Source organism: Podarcis bocagei (assembly GCF_964188305.1).
Source record: "Podarcis bocagei genome assembly, chromosome: 7".
NCBI lineage: Eukaryota > Metazoa > Chordata > Lepidosauria > Squamata > Lacertidae > Podarcis > Podarcis bocagei.
This window is the reverse complement of record NC_138132.1, coordinates 40,749,949-40,777,743: the sequence shown is the minus strand read 5'-3', so window position 1 is coordinate 40,777,743 and position 27,795 is coordinate 40,749,949. Positions and strand designations below refer to the sequence as shown.

General features: G+C 45.0%; 1 protein-coding gene across 1 annotated transcript in view; it reads right to left on the bottom strand.

Annotated features, from left to right (window-relative positions):
* Window positions 1-4,454: 4,454 nt before the first annotated feature.
* Window positions 4,455-27,795, bottom strand: part of LOC308591546 (uncharacterized protein) — a 39,541-nt gene continuing 16,200 nt past the window's right edge. Inside the window, exons 14-25 of the mRNA XM_081202313.1 lie at window positions 23,622-23,826; window positions 22,330-22,459; window positions 21,526-21,659; window positions 20,694-20,847; window positions 19,269-19,373; window positions 17,514-17,630; window positions 16,747-16,887; window positions 16,419-16,499; window positions 9,620-9,767; window positions 7,795-7,947; window positions 6,113-6,179; window positions 4,455-4,723 (exon numbers count right to left, since the gene is read on the bottom strand). Of these exons, the coding sequence (XP_081058439.1) occupies window positions 4,537-4,723; window positions 6,113-6,179; window positions 7,795-7,947; window positions 9,620-9,767; window positions 16,419-16,499; window positions 16,747-16,887; window positions 17,514-17,630; window positions 19,269-19,373; window positions 20,694-20,847; window positions 21,526-21,659; window positions 22,330-22,459; window positions 23,622-23,826 (1,622 nt within the window). The 3' untranslated portion in view covers window positions 4,455-4,536. The remainder of the gene's footprint in view (window positions 4,724-6,112; window positions 6,180-7,794; window positions 7,948-9,619; window positions 9,768-16,418; window positions 16,500-16,746; window positions 16,888-17,513; window positions 17,631-19,268; window positions 19,374-20,693; window positions 20,848-21,525; window positions 21,660-22,329; window positions 22,460-23,621; window positions 23,827-27,795) is intronic.

The window sequence follows — 27,795 nt, the reverse complement described above, 5'->3', positions numbered from 1 at the left end:
TACGTACCTGGGACACAAGCTGACAGCATCTGCAGCCATTCCAGTTACGCCTCAACTACAGTTTCCTGGTTATCTTAGATTGGTGGATTTACAACAAATTCTTGGACAGCTGAATTGGATAAAGAGTTATTTGGACCTGCCCACCTCCACTTTGTCTCCACTATTTTCTGCCCTTAAAGGACATAAGGATCCAGCAGTCACCTCTGTAATGGAAGAGGCTCTAACCACTGTGAACAACCATCTCCGCAGATGTATGGTGGACAGGATTCCTTCTCTTTCCATGGCACAATTATCACTTGCAGTATTTGCCCTTCTCCCAGGAAGAATTTAAGCATCTGATGATGACAGCCGTTTCTACTCAAATAGCTTTTGCTGATTTCTTGGGAAATATCATTCACAATCCTCCTAGAGACCCTCGTTTGTCTTTCCTTACAGGGCTACGTTATGTCTTGCGAACTGCTTTGTCCCCCCTACCCTTACCCTCCGCCCTTACTGTGTTCACTGATGGTACCAAATCCAGAGGGGTGGTGGTGTGGGAAGAGGAGGGGGAATGGAAAAGTTTGTATACTACTGAGCAGTCCTCAGCACAACGTGCTGAATTGGCAGCTGTAATTTTGGCATTTCAACAGTTTGCTAATATCCCTTTCAATCTCATTGTGGATTCTCATTATGTATATAATCTTTTGAATGTCTTACCATTGTCTTATATCACTCCTGCTATTGATCAAAATTTGTTTACATTGTTTTCCACTTTGCAGAACTTGGTACAAGCTAGAACTTGTCAGTTTTATGTAGCCCATCTCAGATCTCACACTGACCACCCTGGGTATTTGGCAGTAGGTAATGCCCGGGCAGACCATGCTTTGAAGAATGGTATTTTTTCATTGTTTTCAGACCCATTTGAAAGTCATTCTGTATTTCATCAAAATGCTAAAGTTCTGGCGAAATCTTTTTCGTTGCCCATTTCTCAAGCTCAAGACATTGTGTCACAGTGCGTGGTATGCGCTAAATCTCCCACAGTCATTCCTTTTGATGCAGTCAACCCTAGAGGCCTGCATCCCCTGGCAATTTGGCAAATGGATGTCACCCACACGCCTTCTTTGGCTCCATTTTCTAAGGTACATCTCACTGTGGACACTGCCTCTGTGTCACCATGTTTCGTTGGGCTTGGACTTTTGGCTCAGCAGTACAAGGAGCAATACATCAGACTTATTTACAGCAAATGGGCTCCTGTATCTGCAGAAATGGTTGTGTGACTTCTTCTGGATTGTGGTTTTTACATGCCAATAATCGAGCCACGAAATATCACACAGGTTGCTCGGAAGTGGCCATTGGAATAATTTACCATTCTCATCCTTATTGGCATCACTTGGATTTTACCCCCCCCCCCCAGATCTCTTCCTTTTTTCTCCTCCCTCAGGAGTCCTGCCCTATGATGTGTTCCCCTGAGCATGTACAGAGGGCTGTCTTGGAACTATTGTGGACTCTTGGCAAGGGAGGGGGTGAGGGGATTTCAGTGTGTTCCAGTTGTTTCATTCTTGTGCTTTGGCATGGTTCCCGGACAGAAAGCAAGTTGCAACATGGTTCTTTAGCAAGGCCTGCAAAGACAATGGGCTCTGTTCTCGACCTTGTTGCAATCTTTTTTTAGTTACAGCAAGCGGAATATGCTTGAAGCGGAATATGCTTGGCTAGTGCCTTTTTGCTGCTGAGAAAAATGATTTTAAAAAGCTTCTCAAAGCTTTGAACCTTTTTTTTGGTGGTGGTATTCTAGCATTCCTGTAAATGCTTTATATAAGATTAGCAATAATATGAAGGATAATCGTATAAGTTCACCCCGTTTTTTTTTATCGCTTGTAAAAATAGTGCCTTATTGTTTTCGTTTTAATCATAATAGCAAAAAAATTTTAGGTCATTATCCATATTGTAATTGGACCTATGAGTATGTTAATGGATCTTCTTATTTTTTTTTTATTACCACTATGAGTGATAGGCCAAAAGTCTCAGTTAATAATGTCACAACTTACATGACTTATGACCAACAGGCTGCGTGTAGAGATTTTTATGTTTGGTTCAACTGGATGAGAAAGAGCAGTAAATCTACATGTTTGCTTTAATCTGATTTATGGTTACTCTGTGGCACAAAGGCCTACAAAGAAATCACCTTTGCCTTTTCTGGAACCTACACTCTAGGAATATTGATACCCCTGATAGATAAGCTCCCAGAGGTTCGTTTGCGTAACAGAAGGGAAGTATAATCACCTATTTCTCATTATACAGGAACAGCCATTTCTAGATCCCTTTTCCCTCTTTAGGTGTAGGGATGAATTACCGTGATTTGCATAGATTGGCAAATTCGACCGAAGCCTTGTTTAATTCTACTATCTTGACTTTAAAAATGATTAACACAGAAATGTCAGAAATAAGAGAAGTTGTTTTATAAACTTTTTATGCTTTAAATGTAATCTTTGCCTCTAAAGGTGGAATTTATGCCTTAATTCATTCTCATTGTTGTATGTATATAACTGATCAATCGACCAATATCTCCGCTATTATTGATTACATGGAACAAATGATAACCCATAATCCTTTGAATCCACCTGAAGGTTTTGATCCATGGGATTGGTTATTTTTTTGGTTACCTAATGGATTATGGTTAAGAAATTTATTTTTGATTGTAATTGCATGTATTGTTGGTTTTATTATGGTGTGTTGTATTCAATGCTTGCTTTTTTTTTGATTTCCCAATGTATTGCATGGTGGTATCGACCACGGCCCACCATAGGGGTTACAAGGGGAATTTATGTTGCAAAATATAAACGCTTAGGTAATGGGAATATGATTCTGATTAATGGTCCCTCTTATAATATAAACAAGAAAAGAGGGCATGTGGGAAAATGATTGCTTGTACATGAGAGCATGAGCAAAGTTCTTATTATTGCAGGGTGATTTCATAGCTAAAAGCATCCTTGGAGCATGAACAGCGCGTGAATAGCTCGTGCTGTCCCAAATGATTGGTCAACTAACATAGCCTGATCGCTCGCGTGGTCTAGTACGATGGCCCTTATCTGTTGGCTGAGAACAAGTTGCTTTGCTTGTATTTTGTATCTTTCTGACTTCACACAATAAAGGCTGTGCTGCAGTAGCTCTAGAGGAGCCAGAGGAGCCAGAGCAGCCATATTTCTTCAACCTATCTTGGTGTGAGACTGATTTCTTCAGATGTCGAGCTGGCACTCGACACCATGCAACCCATGGATCCTTTTCTTCCATCCAGGAAAATGTGGAAGGTTCTTTGCTTCCCGTCCCCAGTGGTATCTTCAGGTAGGGCTGGGAAAGAAGACTCAAGCCAGACCCTGGAAAGCTGCTGCCAATCAGTGTTGACATCACTGAATTAGATGGGCCAATGGTCTGGCCAACAGCGTGAGGCAGCTTCCTTTGTCCCATAATCTCTAAAGCCAGCCAACATATAGAGCCTCTGAGTTGTTCAGTTGCCAAAACACATGGAACCGTCTGGCCAGAGAGAGAGAGAGACTCTTGCAGATATTCCCTGACCAGGTGCAAAGCCCAGTTCTCTACTGGCATGCATTGCCTTGGAATTCTCTCTGATCAGAGACTGATCCCTTTGCCTGTCCAACCTTGCCCATATTTATAAGGAAAAGTTTGAGACAGACTTTCTGTTTCACTTTCCATTTGCTTTTAACTGAAGCTGGTCAGGATCAGGCCCTCAAGATCCTCCCTGATCAAAGGGGGCTGTCAGCCTATTATAAGACTTAGCTAGGAAAAGCACTGGTTTGTATTTTTTTTGTACTGTGTAACTGTGCTCTCTGCTTGCTTTATATGCTGCTGCCTTTATACAGGCTCCAAGGTTAACAACTGCAGATTACAGATTGAATTTGAGCTGCCTGTCCACAGGTCAGAGTTTGCAAAGAGCCCCCACCCCATTTAGATTCCTATCCAACCTGCCAAGCTTTGGATTTCTTCACTAGGTGTTTGAAAAGGGGGGAGGTGGCGGCAGCTCCTCCCAAGGGGGAGTAAATTGTGAAGGACACTTGTCCCACCCTCATGGGCTAGGCATGAACATTTCCCTTCTGTGACTTCCTGCCCCATTTATATTTTTCATCTAAAACCCAACAGCGAGGAAGTCAGCTTGTCAAAGTGGGCACAATCTTAGAAAAGGTGAAATGCTTCTCCTAAAATAATGCCAACTGCCTGTGCTTGTTTGCCAAGTATTTGCGTGAGAAGAATTTTAAGATTAGTGACCTAATCTGACTAATCAACAAGGCGTTGCAGCCATGCACAGGATTCTTAAACTGCACTGGGGCATAAACTCGTTACTCTTCAAATCATTGGCAGGATTTCCTAATTGTTGATGTGAATCACCTGGCATTTCTGCTGTATAAATAGTATCTCATAATAGCTAAGATTTTCGGCGTTAGAACATGCGTTGAACAAATGCATTTTTCAGACTGAAATAATTCTTGTTGGAAAGTGTTTGTTCTCAAAACAAACAAAAATAAGCTGGGGCAATTTGGCCACTGGTTACAGTTCCCCATGTTTTTCCTTTCCTTCAGCCATTTCCTTCATTTTTTCAGGCAGTGTCTTTAACCAGAAGTCCACCTTGTTCTTCCTCAGCTTCTCTGCTTTCCTTTGCTCCAGGTTTAATTCCAAATATTCTTCATTCAGACCATACTGAGGCCATTCCACCAAACCTTTGCCATTTGGATTCCTGAAAAAGACAGAGCCGAGAATTCAGTTCCTATTCAGCATTTTGGTTTTGTACTTTTTGGCATGTACGTAAAGCCACTGAGTGGGGCCATAGAGCATCTCGGAGCGTATTGCCATCCGTATACTGATGGCATGCATCTCTCTTTCTGCCGCTGAGATGGTTGGTGTGCTGAACTGGTGCCTGGTCATGGTGACGGACTGGATGAGGCTCAATCCGAAACAACGAGACGCTGTTAGTGGGTGGTTCCTTGGTAATCTATCCTCTAGCAATCTCTGCTTTCGATTACAACAATGCACTATACATGAGGCTGCCTTTCAAGACAGCTCGAAAACTGCAGCTGGTGTAGGATGTGGCAGCAGGACTGATGAGGGAAACGAAGTGGTCTGAGCCCATCACTTGTTCTGGCATAGCCGCACTGGCTGTTTCCGGGACCAATTCCAAGTCTTAGTTTTAAGCTGGAAAGCCTGATGTGGCTCAAGGCCCTAAAGCAGGGGTCAGCAACCCAAGGCCCATGGACCACAAGCGGCCCACAGGGGTCGTTTTACCAGCCCACGAGCCGCCCCCAAACCGAGCCACCCGCTCGGCGAGCCCCCGCGCGCTGCGCTAAACCGGCATGGGGACTCACTTTCATGGCACCGGAAATCGTGCGCCTGCAATCTGGCCCACAGAGGGGGCTCTGCAGCAGTGAACCAGCCCAGGCAAGGTAAGCACTGCCGACCCCTGCCCTAAAGCCTCTCCTCTTAAACCTTGTGCTCATTGTTTGAGACCCTTCGCTGGGTCTCCCCTCCAAGATAAGTTTAGAATAGGGGTCAGCAAACTTTTTCAGCAGGGGGCTGGTCCACTGTCCCTCAGACCTTGTGGGGGGCTGGACTTGATTTTGAAGAAAAAAAAGAACGGATTCCTATGCCCCACAAATAACCCAGAGATGCATTTTAAATAAGAGCACACATTCTACTCATGTAAAAACACACTGATTCCCGGACCGTCCGCGGGCTGGATTTAGAAGGCGATTGGGCTGGATCCAGCCCCGGGCCTTAGTTTGCCTACCCATGAAGAAGGTGGTGACAAGGGAGAGGGCCATTTTGGCTGCACCCTCCCCAGCAAGGCCTTCCTGGTGCTGTCATTTATTTACATCCTTTCAGCATCAGGTCAGAACGTACGTCTTCTTCCAGGCATTTCAGACAATAGGATTATCAAGATTATTGCTGCTTCTGTATTACAATTTTGCTGTTATTGCAGTTTATTGTTAAACTTGATTGTTGGTGTCCTTGTATTTGTAAGACACCTACAGATGCTTTATGATAGATATCAAATAATAGCAATTATTAATAACAATGCAAATATTGCAACCACTGAGGCATAGTGTTTTGAAATAGCCAAGAATCTCACCCATTTCGGGCAAAGTTGCTCCAGTATTTCATCATTTTTCTGCTGAGCTCTTTCTCGGCCTCTGTCGCTTTATGTGAGAAGTACAGGGGGAAGAACGTATTAGTCATGTAGCATGTAGTAATTCATGTAGAATTTATGGTATTGACTATCAGTAGAGCTTTAAAGAGGTATTTCAGTGTTATCATTTGCTTAAAATTTGTTTTGCTTCCTCATCTGTTTATGGTTTTTGTTTCCTATCAGGCGTAAACTCCTAGTACCCTTCAGATAAATTCCCAGAGTGGCTTAGTAAAGATATCAACTATCAAACACTGGGAACTGTAGTTTGCATGCCACAGAGTTGCAGTTCCCAGCACCCTTAAACTACAGTTCCCATTTGGGGGGGGGGCTGGGCAGTCTGATAAATATTGAAATCAAATTCCATGGGCATATTTAAACAGCAGTCTGTGAACTGCTAAAGCTGGTTAATGATTAAATTAATCCTTGATAATGTTCTTATTCAGCCTGCTTCTCCAAGTGGGGAGAAGTTCCAGGTCAGCTCCACTCACCCAAGTTTGTTTGCCTTTGGAAGGAGGTCATAGAATCATAGAATCATAGAGTTGGAAGAGACCACAAGGGCCATCGAGTCCAACCCCCTGCCAAGCAGGAAACACCATCAGAGCACTCCTGACATATGATTGTCAAGCCTCTGCTTAAAGACCTCCAAAGTAGGAGACTCCACCACACTCCTTGGCAGCAAATTCCACTGTCGAACAGCTCTTACTGTCAGGAAGTTCTTCCTAATGTTTAGGTGGAATCTTCTTTCTTGTAGTTTGGATCCATTGCTCCGTGTCCGCTTCTCTGGAGCAGCAGAAAACAACCTTTCTCCCTCCTCTATGTGACATCCTTTTATATATTTGAACATGGCTATCATGGAGTCGCTGAGGCCATTTCATAATATTAGAGTTTCTTTATAGATGTATACAGGTTAAGCATAGCTGGAGGCAGCAGTTTAAACACCCCAGAAGCAAAACCCACATCAGACTTCCAGAGTGAGGCAAACCCCCAAAAGGCACATTCCAGAGCTGCAACACTCTGCCCCTTCCTGCTCACTTATCCTGAGCTAGAAGTGGGAAAGGCCATGTGTCTCCATGGTGCCCAGTTTGCATGCGCTCCCATCGGGGCAAGACACAGAGAACAAATGGAGCCCACTTAGCTCATCCAGCCAGCCCTCGTCACTGCTGGAGCAACACCAGTCCCTAGTGGCATGCCTGTTGTGTCCTCACACTGCACTCCCAGAATGGCTTTGCAAGGCTCGAATCCGGGGAGGGCAGCATAAGAAAGGCACACCAGCCATGCTCCCTTCTCACACCGCCCTCCCCAAGTGGCTTTGCAAGGCTGGGATATATCAGATCCTAGTCTCACAAAGCGGTGCCAGCCTGGCTAAGGGAGGGGCAGGAGCAGTGCTTGCCCCACCCTGAAAAATGAACCCAGGGCGATTGCAGCCCCCCCTACGCTATGCCACCTACGCCTTCAGAAGACTTAAGGAAGATCCAGCTATTGAGGCAATAATCTCCATTACAAAAGAAGCCAGTCTTGCCCAGCCTTAAGAAATCCTTCTGACCTTATTGACTTTCTCCTGTGCAACTGCACCTTTCCCTGCCTTATAAAAGCAAAGCAGAAGAAAACATCAATAAGATTCTTACCCATCCAAGCGGCTGACTCACTGCCTAAGAATGGTACCCCAAATACAAAGGCAAGTTCATCACCATGATCTGCCTTCACAAAATCTGGCTTTGCGTTTTTTAATGCACTGGGCCGGTGCTGGAATTCATAAAGGTAGACAGGAGCTCCAGAATCTGAAACAAAAAGTGGGTGGGGGAGGGGGGAAAGAGAGAGATCAGTGTTTGCAGTGATTACTGGGACACCATACATTACGATGGTTGTGATCCACAGAGCACATATGATCACAGTCATTAGCATGCACAATGCATTTGTTAATATCATGTGTTCACCATATACCTCATCACAGGGACACATGTCTTAGTAGCAGCTATAATTTGGACTCCTATAGCAACTGGCTCAGAATGCCTGGGCAGCTAGTCACTGCCAGCTATTGGGAGCGAGACACACTGTCTAGAAGTCGTCTCTGGGCACAAGTCAAAATGTTCATTATGACAGTACATGACTTGGGACCAGGATATCCAAAAGATTGCTGTCATACAAATCTGCTTGAGTGTTGAGATCCGGGACAGAGGAGGAGAGAAAGAGAGCTTCTGTCTGTGCCACAAACCTGAAGAAGTATATTTGGCAGAAATTTCAAGAAAGGGGCTTTTCAGTGACCGCTCCTGGACTTTCAATATCTCGGCCAAAGGAAGCCCACACAGCCCATTCTCTGATGACCTTCTATCAGCAAGCAAAGCTAGTGTGGCACAGAGGGTGGAACGTTGGACCTAGAACCTGCGAGATCCGGGTTCAAATCCCCACTTGCCCATGCAGCTAACTGCATAACCTTGGCTAGTCACTGCCTCTCAGCCTAAACTACAGCAAAAAGGTTGTTGTATGGGGATTAAATGAGGGTGCTACCTTGAGCTCCTTGCAGAAAAAAGAGAGTAGAATATAAATGCAGTAAATAAATTGGGGGGGGGGGAATCCGACAGGGTTTTGGTCTCCAAAGTTAACTTATAAGTGGTACCTCTGGTTACATACGCTTCAGGTTACATACGCTTCAGGTTACAGACTCCGCTAACCCAGAAATAGTGCTTCAGGTTAAGAACTTTGCTTCAGGATGAGAACAGAAATCGTGCTCTGGCGGTGCAGTGGCAGCAGGAGGCCCCATTAGCTAAAGTGGTGCTTCAGGTTAAGAACAGTTTCAGGTTAAGAACGGACCTCCAGAACGAATTAAGTACTTAACCTGAGGTACCACTGTATGGTGGCATTAGTTTCATGCAGTGCTTTTTTCTGGGTGGACACAGGGGGACACATACCCCAAAACATTTTGTGAATCTTTGTACTTTAGCCCATTTACTGTATTTATTTTCCCCGATTTGAACTATAAAATGGTGCTTTTCTTGAGTCAAAATGAGAGTACCCCTAAACATATTTTTAGAAAAAAAAGCACTGGTTTCATGGAAGACATTTTATCTGTGTGGGTCTAATGGTTTTGAATGTTATTTTGTATTTCACTTCATACTTTGATGTGGTTCCACTGGGTGGAAAAGTGGGGTTAGAAATTGATCTATCATAAATAAAATGCCTACTCCACCTGGGATAGGATCAGAGGAGTGGGGAGAGCAAAAGGGTGAGGCAGGCTGAACCCACCCCCCTGGACCAGCAGCATCTTCCCTCCCCCTTCCCCCAAGTATTTTTTTCTCATCCAGGTTGGATTCCAAGACTGGAACCCAGCACCTCTTGACAATCATGGAGCTTCTAATGAGATCTTATGATGGAGGTTGGAATATAAATCTAATAAATAAAATAGATAAATAACGCTTTGCTGTGGTCATTCCGTTATTTCAAAAGTGAATTCACCTCTGTGATATCTAGCTATTTCAACAGCAGGAGCAACAAAGACCATATCTCCCATCATGTCCAGAAAGCGATCTCGTAACTTGACACGGTCCTTGGTGTCTCCCAAGTATTCATCCAGTGCCATCTGCAGAGGCTCAGGTGATAAATTCTGCAAGGAAAGGAGGGAGCAGCCACATTAGAGAAGGCCATGGGAACCACTTCCCCTCCTGCGACATCCATTGCCCAGCAAATGCCGCCAGGGAAATGGGTGCAGCAGCTGGGCTCTTCCAGGAAACAACAGCGACAACACATGACAAGGAAAGGAAACCTCTGGCTTGTGGGCCACTCACAGCCCTCAAAGCTTTGGGATCCGGCACCCACACATCTGCTTCCTGCCCCCAAACATGGCAATTAGGCTTGGAGGAAAATAGGTTTTTCCCCCTCCCCAAGGCTAATTTATCATGCAAGGAGAGAGGAATTGGAATGGGCTGGGGAGAAGCTGGGAAGAAAACAACCCTCTCCTCAATTGCACCTTTGCACAACAGGGTTAGTGAAAGCATCCCACTCATGTGAATGGGAACAATTTCAGGGATGTGGGAGGAGAAAAGGTGAGAGGCAAGAGAAATAAAAAAATTCCTTCCAGTAGCACCTTAAAGACCAACTAAGTTAGTTCTTGGTATGAGCTTTCGTGTGCATGCACACTTCTTCAGATACACTGAAACAGAAGTTGCCAGATCCTTCTATATAGTGAGAAGGTGGAATCTATGCACCAAATGAAGGTAAATCTGACTTCTTCAAGAGACTTCATGAAACTCTGACGGACTATTTGGATTACAATATGATAATTATGGGAGACATGAACGGTGTGGTCTCCACCAACATGGACAAGGCACAAAGACTGACAGTTACCAAGGAAGGGAGACTTCCTAGGACCTTTTTTGAAATGACCGAAAACATGGACTTGATAGATATATGGAGAACAAGGAACCCTCTGGAGAGAGAGGGAACCTTTTTCTCCCAAGCAATGATGACCTGGACCAGAATCGATCAAATTTGGATTACTAGTGGTATGGCTCCAAAGATTAAGAAGGTAGAAATCTGCCCAAAAACTTGCTCCGACCATAATGCCGTGAAGATGGAAATGAAACTTACAACAACTGGTCAATTTAGATGGAGAATGAATGACACCCTCTTTCGAGACAAGGAGATCCTTATGAAGGCCCAAAAAACTTTAAAAGACTATTTTGAAATAAATTTGAGGGCTGACGTGGGGAAAAGAGTGATCTGGGACGCAAGCAAAGCGGTGATGCGAGGTTTCTTGATTCAACAAAACTCAATAAAGAGGAAAAAACAAAATGAGAAAAAAGAAAAGATTTTGGAAAAGATAAAGGAAGGAGAGAAAAAATTAAGAGCAAAACCAAAGTCCCAGGAGATTTTAAGAGAGATTAAGTTATATCAAACACAATATATGGAATTGATGAACCAAGAGATTGAATGGAAGATAAAGCAGATGAAACAAAAGACATTTGAATCAGCAAATAAATGTGGCAAACTTCTGGCATGGCAATTGAAGAAAAGGCAGAAACTAAATACAGTTACAAGCCTAGAAGTGGATGGAAAGAATATATCTAAACCTAATGAAATTAGAAATTGCTTCTTGAGTTATTTTAAAAAACTTTATACTCAAGGCCCGCAAAATGAAGAAGATATAGACAAATTCCTTGATAAATATGGATTACAAAAAATCTCTCATCAAAGTAAGATGGATCTGAACCAGAGAATAACAGAACAAGAGATAGAGGCTGCCATTCAGAATATGCAACTGGGCAAATCTCCAGGACCAGATGGATTGACTTCAAGATACTACAAATCGCTGAAGGAATGGTTGATTCAACCACTAAAAGAAGTCTGTAATGAGATCCTTGAGGGGAAAAAGGCACCTGAATCGTGGAAAGAAGCATATATTTCACTCATACCAAAGACAGAGACTGAAAAGACTCAACTGAAGAACTACCGCCCAATATCACTACTTAATGTGGATTACAAAATTTTTGCAGACATTTTGGCAAAAAGATTTAAAAAAGTGCTGATGGAGAAGATTCATACGAACCAAGCAGGCTTTCTCCCAAAAAGACACCTAGCAGACAATGTAAGGAATATAATAGACATTTTGGAAAAGCTAGAGGTGAATATAAATACTAAAGCAGTACTGATTTTTGTGGACGCGGAGAAAGCCTTTGACAATATTTCTTGGAGCTTTATGATAAAGAATCTTCATGGGATGGGGGTAGGCCAAGGTTTTGAGAATGGTATGGCTGCAATATATTCTGAACAAAAAGCTAAATTGATTGTAAATAATGTAGTAACTGAGGAACTTAAGATAGAAAAAGGAACACGACAGGGGTGCCCAATTTCCCCACTACTTTTCATTTCAGTTCTGGAGGTGTTGCTGAATATGATTAGGAATGACCAGCAGGTTAAAGGAGTGCAGGTCGGAGCTAAACAGTATAAGTTAAGAGCATTTGCGGATGACCTAGTACTGACTTTGCAAGAGCCAAACACTAGTACAAAAAAGGTCCTGGAAATAATCCAACAGTTTGGCCAGGTAGCTGGATTTAAGTTGAATAAGCAAAAAACCAAAGTTTTAGGGAAAAATTTAACAGATATGGAAAAAGAGAAATTCCAAGAGGAGACAGGGTTGACGGTGGTCAAGAAGGTGAAATACCTAGGTGTGATGGCCTGGGATTCCGATTCGGAGGATGAAACAGAGGAATCCCAGCCTGCACAGGAGTCCCCGCCTCCAGGGCCGGCTGAACTGGGGCAAGGCCTAGAGGCTGAAGAGCCTGCACCTGTGGCAGTACAGCAGGAGCTGGCCCCAGGTGAAGTCCTCCTGGCCCCAGAGGGGCCTGATGACTCAGTGGCCACAGGTGAGCCTCCTCCAGGGCCCAGTAACCCTTCGGCCTCTCCTGATCTGCAGAGGCTTAGGGCAGAGAGGCGAAGGGAACTAGTTGCCCCCAGGAGGAGTGCTCGCCTTAAGGCCAGAGTAGGCGGGGCTCCTGGGGGTCGGGACCGCCCCTGACCTTAGAAGAGGATAAAAGCCCACTCATCCCGGCCCCAGGTTGCGGGAGCAACGTCGTTGTTGGCTTCGGACCTTCCTGTGATCCTGATCCTTGCTCGGCCTCCTGTTCCTGACTAACCGGTACTCCTGTTCCCTGCTCGGCTTCCTGTTCCTGACTATCCAGTACTCCTGTTCCCTGCTCGGCCTCCTGTTCCCGACCATCCGGTGTTCCTGTTACCTGCTCAGCCTTCTGTTCCAGCGTTCCTGTTCCCCGCCCGGCTTTCTGCATCGGACCTCGCCCCGCTTCGTGTGGACTCTGCTACACTCACGGTACCTTACCCCCGGGACCAGCACACTAGGGGTCTATCTGACATCCAAAAATGCGAATTTGTATAAGGATAACTATGAAAAATGTTGGTCAGAGATTAAAAAAGATCTAGAAATATGGTCAAATTTGAAATTGTCAATGTTAGGCCGAATTGCAGTGATTAAAATGAATGTATTGCCTAGAATGTTATTTTTGTTTCAGACCTTGCAGATTCTTGATAAGATGGAATGTTTCAAGAGGTGGCAGAAAGATATTTCGAAATTTGTCTGGCAGGGCAAAAAGCCCAGGATTAAATTTAAAATACTGACAGACGCTAAAGAAAGAGGGGGTTTTGCCCTGCCGGACTTAAAATTGTACTATGAGGCAGCAGCTTTTTGCTGGCTGAAAGAATGGATGCTCCTCGAGAACACAGACATTTTAGATCTGGAAGGTTTTAACAATGCTTTTGGTTGGCATGCATATCTATGGTATGACAAAATCAAGCTGCATAGTGCCTTTAAAAATCACATTGTTAGAAAAGCATTGTTCAATGTTTGGATAAGCTATAAAGATCTGTTGGAAAACAAAACCCCTAGATGGGTGTCACCAGTGGAGGCCAAGGCAGTGAAGAAACTCAATATGGAGGTCGGATGGCCGAAGTATTGGGAAATTTTGGAACAGGATGGAGATAAGTTGAAATTACAAAGTCATGAGAAATTGAAACATAAAGTACAAAATTGGTTTCAATACCATCAAATAATGGAGTTTTTCAAACAGGACAGGAAAATTGGCTTTCAGATGGAAAAATCAAAACTAGAGACTGAATTGTTAGAACCCAATACTAAGAATTTATCCAGAATGTATAACTTGTTGCTGAAATGGAATACACAGGATGAAACAGTCAAATCGGCTATGATTAAGTGGGCACAGGATGTTGGTCATAACATTATGTCAGCTGACTGGGAATGGTTATGGAACACCGGTATTAAATTCACGGCATGTAATGCCTTAAAGGAAAATATTATGAAAATGGTTTATAGGTGGTACATGACCCCAGTCAAGCTGGCAAAAATTTATCATTTGCCCGATAACAAATGTTGGAAATGTAAAGAGACTGAAGGTACCTTCTACCACCTTTGGTGGACATGCCCGAAGATTAAGGCTTTCTGGGAAATGATCTATAATGAAATGAAAAAGGTACTTAAATGTACTTTTCCTAAAAAACCAGAGGCCTTTCTCTTGGGCATTGTCGGCCAATTGGTGTCAAAGAGGGATAGAACTTTTTTTATGTACGCTACAACAGCAGCAAGAATACTCATCGCAAAGTATTGGAAGACACAAGATCTACCCACTCTGGAAGAATGGCAGATGAAAGTGATGGACTATATGACATTGGCCGAGATGACAGGCAGAATCCGTGACCAAGGAAAAGAGACGGCGGAAGAAGAATGGAGAAAATTTAAAAGTTATTGTCAGGGGTTCAGGAGCAGAGGCAAGGGCAAGGGAGGAAACAGAGAGCGAGGGGGAGGAGGCAGAAGAAAAGATGAGTGATGACGACGACCCGAGATCTCCGAGTCTTTCCAGTGAATCAGAAGATTCACAGAAAGGAGCACCAGTGGTCAGGGCAAGGGGGGAGCCTAGGGGGACACCCCAGGAAGATAGGGCCAGAGGGGACTCCGAGGAGAGCAGTTGGAAATCGGGACCAGCGTCACAGCCAGAGAGCAGGGAAGAGGAAGAGCGCCAGAGATCAAGCGCTGGCAGCTCGCAACAGGGGGGAGGGCACGAGTCAGGAGTGGCCACACCTCCATCGGGGAGCGAAGAAACGGTCAGAAGGAAAGTGGAAGGTTGGGCGCGCACGCCAAGTTCAAATGCACAGGAAAGTGACGCAGTAGGCAGCCAGGAAAGGGAGCCAGGTCCTAAAGCCCGGCGCAAGGAGACAGGGAGTTCCGGGGGGTCGGCGTCAGAAGAATCCCGGAAGGAAGAGACCCCGGGGGGCAGAGGGACCCAGAGGAGAGCAGTCAGGCGGAAAAGGTGGAGCAGGGCTAGGATATTAAGTTGGTGCACAAGGGGCGGAGACTCAGACGGAGCTTCGCCGATCTAGCCATTAGACGTAGAGTTGCACGCAGCAGCTTGGGAATGGAAACTGTAACTCAATAAAGACTTTTACTTAATGACCGCTGGCTAGCGTGATCCTCTGTGAGCTAGGATCTTGAAGCAGCTCTGACAGTTATCTTAAGGACTATTATAAACTTAATGAATGTTAGAGTGTTGTGGTTTTCAGGAACAAAGGGATACAGTGATATAAGGTCAGAATATAGAGATGACTAAGATGACAGAGGTTGGAAAGTAACAAATGGGAGTTGCTATAAAATTATGGACATTGGGATGCAGAAAGGGGGGGTATGGGGAAGTCCCAGAAAAGAGGTTTATGAAATTATGATATGAAATTATACGTGTATGTTTGTCTTTTTAAGTGTTTGTTTGTTCTATAAAATTTTGTAAAACCAATAAAAAATTTTTTAAAAAAAGAGAAGGTGGGGAGGGGTGTTACTCAGAAGGGAGGGTGCGAATGGGAGATTGGCAGATAGCTGAGAGAGCTATCTGCCAATCTCCCATTCGCACCCTCCCTTCTGAGTAACACCCCTCCCCACCTTCTCACTATATAGAAGGATCTGGCAACTTCTGTTTCAGTGTATCTGAAGAAGTGTGCATGCACACGAAAGCTCATACCAAGAACTAACTTAGTTGGTCTTTAAGGTGCTACTGGAAGGAATTTTTTTATTTTGACTATGGCAGACCAACACGGCTACCTATCTACTACAGGCAAGAGAAAGGCAGCTTTAAATGTCTGTGTCAAGGGTGTGTGTAGGTGTGAATGGATGGATTTGTGGAGGGGTGTAAATGATGCACCCCTGACAGGGAGGGAAGGGGTGGGGAACCAGTGATGAAGACTTAATCCCACCTCCCTGGTTTCCATAAAAGCAGAGGAGGGGCCAGAGACCTCTACCAAAACTTGGAAGTAGATCTGGATCGACCTGTTGGACACCCCTGCTTTAAGACATGCAAAGCGGCAGCAGAGATGCCTGTTTGCAAAAGAAAGCAAAGGGGCCTCTGGGTTTTCCTCCACTGCCACCAGCTGCTTGTGGGTGGGTCTCACACTCTGCAAAGGTGTGGAGGGTCTCCAACCCCCAGCCACCACACCCAGAGTTTTTGTTCTTGTTTCTGTAACTGGCACCTGATGTTGTGGATCATTTGATCCTAGATGCATGTTTAATCCCTGCTTTAAAGGCTGCAAAAATGAAACCACAAAGGGCTGGAAGGGAAAGGCCTTTGGAAGGGGCCAGCCCTGTTTTGCAGGTGTTTCTTCTGCCCCTCTTTATGTTATCTCCCCTTTCCCATACACACTGGAGCTTGTAGAAAGCTCAGTAAGTAGGGCTCGTTGGCTTCTCTCTTACCATGGAGGCGGTTATCTGCTGAAACAATGCAATGATGGTCTCCTTATCCATGCCTTCAGTTATGCCGGAGATGTTCATTGCCTGTGGAATTAAATAGAGACTTCACATTCAATATCATCCAAGGAATATGGAACCTGGCCTTCACTCCTTTTAGCTGAGTTTGTAAAGGCACAAAAGACATGGTAAATCCATAAAGAGGATGAGGAAGAAGGGAAGGAGGGGCAGGGAGTTGCAGCAAACATCATTTGCTTTTAAAGTATTATTCAAAAGCACCAGACTCTATTGCAGCCACACATCAGGGTACAAAAATAAATTGCGAGCAACTTACCGCAGGAACAACCCATCCGTATTCGTGATTATTCAAACCTAATAGATATGGGACAGTGTTGAGTTCCTTTGAGGCCAGTAGTTCCTTGGGTGCCTTTCGAAGGAACTCTCCATCAACTACTGCGGGGATAATCCCGAATCCCTGTTTGTTTTTAAAGAAAAGTTCTCTTTAATGTGTATTGGATCCCTAGAAACAACTGCAAAAGTTACGTATAACAAGAATGAAGCAAAACTGGACAATTCCAAAAGCAGGGACCTAGGAAGCTGCCTTATTACAAGCCAGACCACAATATTGACCTCAATATTATCTCCACTGACTGGTAGCCACGCTCCAAGGTTTTGGGCATGGGCCTTTCCCACTCCAACCTGGAGATGCTGGGATTAAATCTGGAACCTTCCACATGCAAGCCAAATTCTCTCCCACTAAACTGTAGCCTTTCCCCAAAGTGTTAATATACTTGAAACCCGACCAAGAAGGATTTGGAATGAGAAAAATACATGTGTGTTTGTATGAGGCAAAATGACGAATCGCCAAACAGAAAGACCCTGGAGAGGCGTGGGCTTAGTCCAAACGAAGCTTTTGGCATGTGTGCATAGTTGCCCCCTTGGATAACAATGCAAACTCCCTCATGTTTAAATCTTTTTCATCTAGGAAGATTCCAACAGTTTGTGGCCCATGTACCTCCCGACCCAAATAAACAAAGGAGAGCAAAAACAGAGCGGAAGAGCATCACATTATGTGGATGTCGTTGAAGTTTTCAGACTCACCAGGGTCAAGTTGGTATTCAGGGTTTTGAGTTCTTCTTCTGTTTTGCTCCTCAAGCAATGCACCAGCGCGGAACTGCTGGCCTCACAGCCAGAGGCTTTTGCAATTTTATGTGAGAACTTTTGATGGAGGAGGGGAGAATAAAATAATAATACAGATTAGAAGAGGAGGAGTTTGGATTTGATATCCCGCTTTATCACTACCCTAAGGAGTCTCAAAGCGGCTAACAATCGCCATTCCCTTCCTCCCCCACAACATACACTCTGTGAGGTGAGTGGGGCTGAGAGACTTCAGAGAAGTGTGACTAGCCCAAGGTCACCCAGCAGCTGTATGTGGAGGAGCGGGGAAGCGAACCCAGTTCACCAGATTACAAGTCCACTGTTCTTAACCACTACGCCACACAGCAATTGGCACTACATTGACGGTGAACAATCACAACAGCCTGACATTTCCATGGGCTTGTTTGAAGCAGAGCTTAAGGCTGTCACTCGTCTCAGGGTGGTTGTCATCCTGAAACAAGGACCCCTGTCTTCATGGACAAGGAATTTCAACATCTTTTAAGCATCCATGATAGGCCACAGGGCCAGTCACACACACACACACACACACCAAAACCGGGCAACGTGCTGTTGAAACAAAGCATGGCACGACGACATCTTTGCTTTTAAATCCCCACCCTCACTTACAGTATTCTTATTATTTCTTGTTTATAATTTCCTGTTTATAACCCATCCTTCCTCTCCAAAGGGCCAGGGTGGCTCAATAATGAAACTGCATAACAGCATTTTTAAATGCATTTCATTTCTCCCCTGCTTTCATCCCAAGGAGGCCCCAGACCACCAATTCAAAACAACACTAAAACTTACTGTAAGCAGCAGTTAAAACCAGCAGTGTAAACCTTTTTGGTCAGAAGCTTGCATGATTTTTTTAAAAAGAAAAGGTGTAAACATGTTTCCTGAAAGCAGATAAAGTCATGTGTGGAGGAGGGCTGCCGGATTTCATGGGGGGAGTTACATAACCGGGGGAAGGCTGCCCTCATAACGCCCCATATCTGATTCCTGTTCTTACTGATAGGACCATGAGTTGGACGTTTCCCAAAATTGCATTTTTTGTGTTATTAATTTTAGCCCTAATGTTAGATATTGTGCTGAGTGATGAGGAGTGTAGGGGTGCAAATATACAGAGTGTGGGGTCAGGTGGGATTACCATGAGGAATTATAAAATATGCATCAAGCCATTGTGTCCATGATGAATGCATTGTGTTGACTGGGTTTAATTCATTGACAATAATTTCTGATCAAATCCCACAACCCTCTGCATCTCTGGCCATTTCCTCTACTGTCCATTCCTCTTGCTTGACAAGTCACATATGTAGGCCAGCTGCCAGTTGCTTAGCCAGTTGCTTAGCCTGGGGCATCCAGAGGTACCACTGTACTGTAAATCACAGTTCCATGTTCCCTCCCAGCAAATTATTGCAGGCTTTCCTTAGGCATCTGATTGGCCACTGTGAAAACAGGATGCTGGAGTAGATGGGGCCCCCTTGGCTACAGAGCTCTGCTCATGCTCAGAGGCTGTCTCTCTTCCATCTTTTTGAAGGCTTTGATTCACCCCTTATATCAGTCTGTTTTGATTAATATCTGAGAGATGCTTAAGCTGCAATCCTCAAACTTTCATTCCCTGGAACAGTCCAAAGCAGTTGGGAACCAGACTATTGCTCTTAAGGGTATTGTCTCCCTGCACAACAACAACAGACTCACCTGAGCAAGGACTTCTGGGCAGCTAGTGATGAGGCCTGGAAGCTGAGTGACTCCACTCTCAGAGATGGCCCTGTGGAACAAGCCCTTGGACAAGGGGGACAGAAGCTGCAGCACAGGAAGAAGGGCAGGTGAGAGACACAAAACAAAGCATTCAAAATCAAAGGTGTCTTTTAATATGGCATTTACTGTATTTATTTTCAATATTTACATATTGTCCCCAAGCTAAAGTTTTCTGTGCAGTTCAAAAGTAATAATTAAATACATAAATACATTTTTTAAAATTTGGGAGCAAAATCCAAGGCAATGCATTCACGATCTCAAGTGGAGTGGAGTCACATTTCTCAAAACCTACTGGATTATCCCTGGATCAGGGCAATCTAAATTCACAGGGTCAATTCAATCTAAATATCAGCAGGAGAGCAGCTGTCTGAGGGGGATGTCTTGTGTAGGGCATTACAGTCGTACTTTGGAAGTCGAACGGAATCCGTTCCAGAAGTCCGTTCGACTTCCAAAATGTACAAAAACCAAAGCGTGGAAGCTCCTGCAGCCAATCGGAAGCTGCACTGGACATTTGGCTTCCAAAAATAGTTCACAAACCAGAACAGTCACTTCAGGGTTTGCAGTGTTCAGGAGCCCAAACGTTCGAGAACTAAGCTGTTCAAAAACCAAGGTACGACTGAACTTAAATGGGAATGCAAACAGCTTCAAACGCACATTAAGCTCAGGTGTGAACAATCCTTGCATTATCTCAGTGGACAGCTGGCTGTGCTGGGTGTAATGGGTGTGCATTTTACCTTTACTCACTGCTTTGGATGCAAGCTACAACCTTGTTTTGGTTTTCCAAAGCTTCAGGTGTAACCACCCTCCTCTCTCCATGCAAGTCAATGGAGACAGTACTGTCACCATTGGATGACAAGTGGAAAACAAAGCCTTGCAAGCCCTAAATAGAGTCTATTCTCCCAAAGGTGGGTGTGGGCTCCCCCCACCAGCACTGTCTCCATGGCACAGGTGGCTCTGAAGGCAGCTTTGGCAGATCTCAAATGCCCAGTGAAGCTCCTGAGCTGAGCAGGTTCAGAGTTTCGGAGCCAACCTGCTTTGCTTCAGACTATTTTGTGGAAGATGTAACATTTCTTGCAAAGGCAGCTGTTGTGTCTGAGTACTAGAGCTGAATGGCCCTTCCAGCCCTTCCACACAAATGCCCTTCTCTCCCCCAAACTATCTTAGTTTTGCCAGTAGTGTCCTTTAATATGGAAGAAGCACTTTGTTGTTGGTCTTGTTAAACCAGAAATCCTTGGAGATCTACAGCATAAAAGTGATTTGTAACTGGATTCAGATCTTTCTTCTGCCCACCTCCCAGCCCCAGTTTAGAGATCTCTGGCAGAGTCCTCAGAGCCTTTGCGATCTCCATATTTAGTGGATCCCTACCTGAGCACCAACACTAAATGCTCCTGCAGACTCTCCAAATATGGTCACAGAATTGGGATCTCCTCCAAAATGTGCAATGTTCTCCTGAACCCACTGGAGAGCAGCTACTTGATCCAGCAATCCCCAGTTTCCACGGGCATCACTGCTACCAGTGCTAAAAGAAAGGCAATAGTCAAGCGATGGAGAAACTACTAGATGGTTAACATGCACCCCCCACCCCCAAAATGATCTATCTCTGCTCTGCAAGGAGATAAGCTGAAGGTTTGACCTGAGAAGTGAGCAGTCTTCTGCCTCAGAACCACCACTCTGGAATGGGCAACAGCAGCCAGGTAGCGCAAATTGAGAATTTCCTCCAGGATCCTTCTCATTTCAGCCATTCATGTGTCTCCTCTGTCGCCCCATTTTTCCTTTCATTCAGCCCTTCTTTCGGGACCCTATTGCTTGGGACTTCCAGCTTCTCAACTTTGCAGGCTGTTTTCACTAATATATGCATTTTCTTCCACATTTCCCCTAATATAGGTTTCCACATGCATTTTCTGGTTGGATAACTGTATCACAAAATTTGGAGAAATACTAATTTCAAAGGGAAGCAGGTCTTTTGGTTGTGTCTTATTTTGCGTGGTGCAAATTAGGAAGATGCAGCGATGAAGCAAGTTGGATTCCCTTCCTCTTCCCTTTTCTTTACACCTCCCTTCCTCTCCTTGCAAAGCTTTTTATTTATTACTCCTAGCAAGAGAAGCAAAGGCAGATCTAATCTTCACCAAAGAGATTGCATGTGCCCTGTGTACCTTTAAGTTAGTGCGGTTTTTTCAAGTGTTAGAAACTATCTCACCTGAAGAATCCTGGGAGGCCCAGCCTGTACTGAATCGCAACGACTACCACCTTTTCATAAGCAGCCAAGGCTGATCCATCATTCATAAAAGCTCCACCTAATATCAGAGCCCCTCCGTGGATCCAGACCATGACCTGGGAAAATACACAAAATAAAAGGAACTCGTTATAACAGCAACATCCCTGGCACAGATGAACTTGGTGTTAATGGAGCAACAGGGCCAGCACTAAAAGAGCTTTCAAGAGAAGTTGGGTGCTTTGCACCAGGAGCCAGTGGAGCAGCTGAAAGGCAGAATCCATGCCTTTGCAGCAATAAAACCGCTACCACATTTGCAAAGCTACTAAGCAGGTTCCAGTATGGTTTCAGATTGGATGGGGAATCAGACTCTACAAGGGGTTGGGGTGAACCCAGAAGCCCAGATGCAGAGCATCCAGAGTGGCTGAGGAGATCCAGGGAGTGGATGGGCAGCTGAAGGTCTTGGACTGTGAAGCTGAGGAAAAGGAGGGGGAATGTCTCAAAGAAGAGTGAACTACAGACTGAAGGTAAAGAGTTGCTGCTGATTGTTTTCTTCATTCCATGTCTGCCAGCTGTGGAAAGAAAGGTGCAAGAAGCCTGTGTGCATGTGCGAGTGGAGCATGGGCAATTAAAGGGGGAGAGCAACAGCCCCATAATACTGTGGGTTGCTGTTTCTGTCCTCTGCCCTGCTGGCCTCAAGAGCAACTGCCTCCGATCCTGCACTACTTCTGGTTGCACATTTGCAGGCAGCATGAGGCAATACTCGTAAGGAAGGCTTTGTTTGCTTACAGGCAATTTGGCCTTGGTGTCTGGGGTATAAACATTCAGGTAAAGACAATCTTCGGCCACTGCTATGTCGGGAAGCGTCATATTCAGCATCTTGCTAAAGCCAGCCAGCCATTCCAAGTCTTGCAGACACCTTTGAAAGAGATGAGAAGAAAGAAAAGGATGTGAAAGGACGGTAAGGAGAGCGAAGCTCTTATCTGTCACGCTCATGGTTGGGGTGTGTGTGAGAGATTTAAACAGCTTTCACCACCACCTGCCTTCTCAGGAACCCGGAGAGATGTAGCCAGTGTGTGCCTGGCAGGGGCTCCAGGTAAGAATTCAAGCTACAATTCACAGGATTACTCGGGAGAAACCAAATTGTTGTAGACCAGAATACATTTGCATGCAGGACAGAAGTTCATGGATCTGCTTGTCTCCAGTAGCCACTGCTCCTGTGTGCGTTTCCCACTGACTCATCGCTTGACAAGAGCCTTGCGTGCTCTGCTCCTCATTAACCAGAAAAGAGGCCCTGGGGCATTCAATGTGGTCAGACTGGAAAAGCTGGAACTGCAGTTCTTTTGCACAGAAGCTCCTCTGTCGCCTGCTGCCTTAAAGATGGACATGTTTGCCCCTGCTCTCAGTTCCATGGGTGGTGGTGATAGGGGAAACACCCCCTAAGCAGCACTGCTGATGCCTAGAAGCAAACTGTGTGGACTGCCCAATTTGCGCTGCTCCCACAATCACCCCCACCACCTGAAAGGAGGGCAGGTGAACAACACAGAGTAAAACCTCCTTATCCCTCAGCTCCAGAGGCTGGCGGTTCCTTGGGGAAATTGGGTGCCCTCTGAATGCTGGATTAAACAGGTGCAAAGTCCCTTTGGCTTGGAAGACAGATACTGCCCCAGCCCTTGGAATGGAGCCGTGAGGAGGCTGTTGTTGCCTCCAATAGACTCATGACGGGTTTGCGGGCCAGGGAGCATCTTCCCATTTCTTTACTTAAAGAGCTATAACCCTGTTTCTTCCCAAAGAACTGTGCTCCCAAATAGCTTTCCTATCTTAAAGCAAGCTAGAGTTATCCAGACAATGTTTCAGGTTTTGCCCCTTTCTGACCTGAGAGAATTGTTTTTACCAATGGACACAGATTAACATAGCTGTTCTTTTTGTACCAAATGGCACTCTTCTTGCTTACAGCAGAGGATTTGAGTTGGGTCTGAAAACCATTTTGCTACCAACTAAAAGCAAGACAGGAAAAGGACCTTCATATTAATCTAGCCCAAGGAGGATGTCCAGCAAAGTCACATTTGGCTCATTCTTACGCGGGAGGGATAGACGTTGACTCCCTCACATGGCTCCACGCTTCTGCCGGTTGCGGTGGGGAGAATCTCAGGGCTCCGACCGGCGGTTTGGCAAAAGGGATCCCAAGGAAGACATTCACAGGCTGGTCGATGCCCTTCACGCTGGCCAGCATGCCCTGCAAGGGCCCATACTTGGTAACCACTTCGGGACGGTCATTTCTTTGGCCTACAAAAGATGAACATGAAAACCAGGGGCAGGCGGCCTTGCAAACAAGGAGGCGCTTCTCACAGCATCACCCATCATTAATTTTACTTGCCATAAAGACTTATAAGGGGGTTGCAAATAGAAAACAAGTTTTAAGAATATGGCCAAACACAAATGCAATGAAAACAAACATCCTTAATAAACAAACCCATGAAACAGCAAAACGTAATGGTTAAGAATGAATGGGAAGTCAGGAGATCAGGGGAATAGTTGCACCTAAAAAGGGGTGTCTTGATGGACAGATGGAATGCTACTACCAATTGGGAGAGCATTCCACAACACGAGGGCTGCCTGTGAAAAAGCCCCGCCTCTTGTGTTATTCCTCTTTTAAAGCCATCCAAGTTGGTGACTTTCAGCTGCCTCCTGTGGGAGCTAATTACATTGATCCTGTGTTTGCATCTTGCTTTTCTTCCCAGGAGGCCAGGGTTGTGTACGTTTTCTTTCCCTCCCTCTTTTTACATTCGCAACAGCCTTGCGATGTAGGTTAGACTAAATTAATATATGTACAACAGCTCTTGCCGACAGATTGCAGAAGCCAGAAGGAGGCGATGCAGGGGCCTCAATCCCCATACAGTGTAGCAGTCCTGTCAAATCCTGTTGACACCCCTGTTTGGAGGATATTGAGTAATAAGCAGCTTTGTGGTATTCCCATGTGCTAACCCACCAAAGCACCCTGTAGAAGCACATTTGAACGGAAACGATGGATGTGAGGAAGTCCTGATGCAATGTACCCACAGAGGTTAATGTCTCTCCCCAGCCCCATTTGCCCTGTTGTGAGGAGTTGAGCTGCATAATTCTACAGAGCCTCCATGTTCAGAGGCAGTCGTATGCCTTGGAGTCACAGGAGCTGGGTGCAAAGAACAAGGCGAGGCCTATTGTGAGCTTTTCCGGCCTTGCCCCTTGTCCTGGCTGGCTGGCTGCTCTTTGGACAAACCCCAACCCTGAGAAGGTGGATCTGATCACAGCATAACAAGTTTTACGTAGTTCGTATCGTTTGAAGTGTTCCTAATAAGAGATTATTAAATTAGTGGCTCTTTTGCCTTCAGATTCTGCTGCCGCCACCATTACTTGTTTGCTACTCATCCTTAACACGCACTTCAACTTTTTTTCAATGAAGGTGTTTTATTAGTACTTTATTGTTACCATCAACTTCCCCAGGAACACTTTTGCAACTGCCCAAGGAGCAGAGGCTGAATTAAAATGCAGGACCACTCAGGGCTTAGCCACACTTCCCCTCACCCTGGAGAAAACTGCTCTTTAGTGAACGGCAATTCGGGTTTTCTCCAGATTGACGTTTGTTCCAATTTAGCACTAAAGAGCAGGGTTTCCTTGGGAAAGAAGGAGGGCAAGGGGGAAACTGCTTGGACCTATGCTGTCTAGGCACAGGACATCCAGACGTGTGAATGGGACCTCAGGAGTCACAGATCAGCCCCTGTCCCCTGTGAACTAAATGGCCCCTCACGGCCCACCCCTCGTTGGAAACCTGCTTTGTTCAATTGTACTCGAGTCTGCTTTTCAATTCCAGGCCAAAATATTTTGATTTGTCCAGGCTTTTTAAATTCACTGTATTGTCTTAGTTTGCTGAATAGTGTTTGGCCTATTATTTTCTCAGCTTCCACAATGCTGTTTTTATTTCTTGTAATTGTTTTGATATTCGTTTGTGTGTGTTTTTTTGTACACCCTTGCGTTCACGTGTTGGATGAAGGCAGAATTGAGATATATTAAGAATAAACAAATACATACATAATTCTAAAATAAATTCTAACTCTTAACAATAATACATAAACAACTTCAAACAAAACAGCGGAGTCTATATGGGGAATTCTGCCCCAAATGTTTTCTTCTTCTTTTGTTATTCAACTCTTTTTTTTTTGGACACACGCATTTATAAAGGATAGATTAAGGGGCAAACTATACAATTACCCTGGCTAATAATGCACATGTCTTATTTGTAATAGTGCAGGTTTCCTATGAAATATTTAATTTCAACAGCTCTTGACTCACCCACTTCAATATCATTTTCCCTCTGTCAAAGCATTGTGTAAAGCTATAGCATGCATTTGGTGGTATCCCATTTCCCCTACAATAATCAAGACTGTTAATCCATCTTAACCTAAAGTTGTCCTGCCTGCTTTTGTCCTCCAAATCTAATAAAAAGAGTTAGTTGGCTATTGAAGCATAATCCCTATTGAAGCATGAACTATGTGTTCAATGAGGTTTACTCTTGGGGACCTACGCCAAGGTTTGCTGCCTATGGGTCCCATCAGCGCAGCCTTTGCCTGAAAGGAGTCTTCTTAAACTTCCCCACAGTAAGCAAAAGAAGCTGTATTTACCCCCTGCTGCAGTTCCAGCGATGGACAGGCCACAGAGCAGAACTCCAAACAGCCAACTCTTGCCAGAAGCTGACATGTTCTTCCCTGCCTGAGAGAGTTTGTTGCTTTGCTTTCAAAAGCACAAAGGTCTCCAAGGGGGAGGAGGAAGTGCCAGCTAAGGGTGTGTGGTGAAAGGAGCACCAAACGTGAAGGGGGAAAGGGCCCAAATAAGGGCTGAAAATTGAACTGCCTTTCCATTACGCCCTAGGGCAAAATAAATCAAACAAACAAAAAGCCCGCCTGTTCGGAAGCTGTCCAACTGGGTCTTATCAATGCAGCCTAAACAGAGCGCTTCCAACATCTGACACAGGGAAACAGAATTCCTCACTGCAAGAGGGAGCGGTCCTGGCAACTCTCAAAGAGGCTGTGTTGAAGCTCACCTCTCTGCAGAAAAGGCCTGGACCCAGGAGCAACCCTGGGCTGGTTCGTTGCAAACACTCCCTTCACAGGCAAGGCTCCCAGCAAGCTCCCGGCTCTCCAGGACTGCACTGACTTTCTAGATCCATTTCAGCTGAGCTTTAGGCTTGGTTTTAAAACAGAAATTATTTAGGTCACATTGTCCAGCTGGTTGAGTTTTATTTGGATTCTTCTCATGCCACCCAGTGTCTGTTCATGCCTTTAGCTAGCAAGGATTCCCAGCTTTATACTGTGGTACCTCGGGTTACAGACGCTTCAGGTTATAGACGCTTCAGGTTACAGACTCCATTAACCCAGAAATAGTACCTCGGGTTAAGAACTTTTCTTCAGGACGAGAACAGAAATTGCGCAGTGGCAGCAGTGGGAGACCCCATTAGCTAAAGTGGTACCTTGGGTTAAGAACAGTTTCAGGTTAAGAACGGACCTCCAGAATGAAGTAAGTTCTTAACCCGAGCTACCACTGCATAGATATATGCAGGTTTTTAGCACTATTCTTCCAGGCAGCTGCAATCATAGGAATAGGAAGTCCCCAGGGTCTGAAATGGATCTGTGACTATAGATGCTGTTGTGTCTTCATAATTGTAATAGAAGTAGTAGTAATTGCTTTCATTGTAGTGGAACAATGCCACCCAACAAATTCGTTAATTTCATCTGGACCTGCAATGTACAGCTGTTCTATTGCTATTCTATTGCTATTTCCCTTACAGGTGGCCCTGTGCCCAACTGAGGCTAGCAGTCAGGCTGCTGTGCTGGTTTGTAGTCCATAGGAGGAAGGACTACAAGGAAGGAAGGAGGGTTGCGAATGCCTTTTCTTCTCTGCTCTGCACTCAACCAACAAAAGTACATGCCCCTCCTTGGCCATTCATTAGCCCCAGCGTCGGGTAGGAGGTGCGCCTTATCAGCGACCTCTGTCCTTATCAGGAATCTACAGTTGTTTGCAATTCTTCAGCTCTGGATTCTCCACTTGTATTTGCACCTGGAGCTCTCTTGGCCCCCTACTACAGTTTTGCACCAGGGTCCAGTGCAGCCTGACCTTAGCCTCCCTCTTCCGTTTTTGCACCCAGCCCTCACTTCTATTCCCTAACCTCAACCCATTTCTATGCTAGATCTAGCCTCTCTGGTCACTTAGAATGCCAATTTT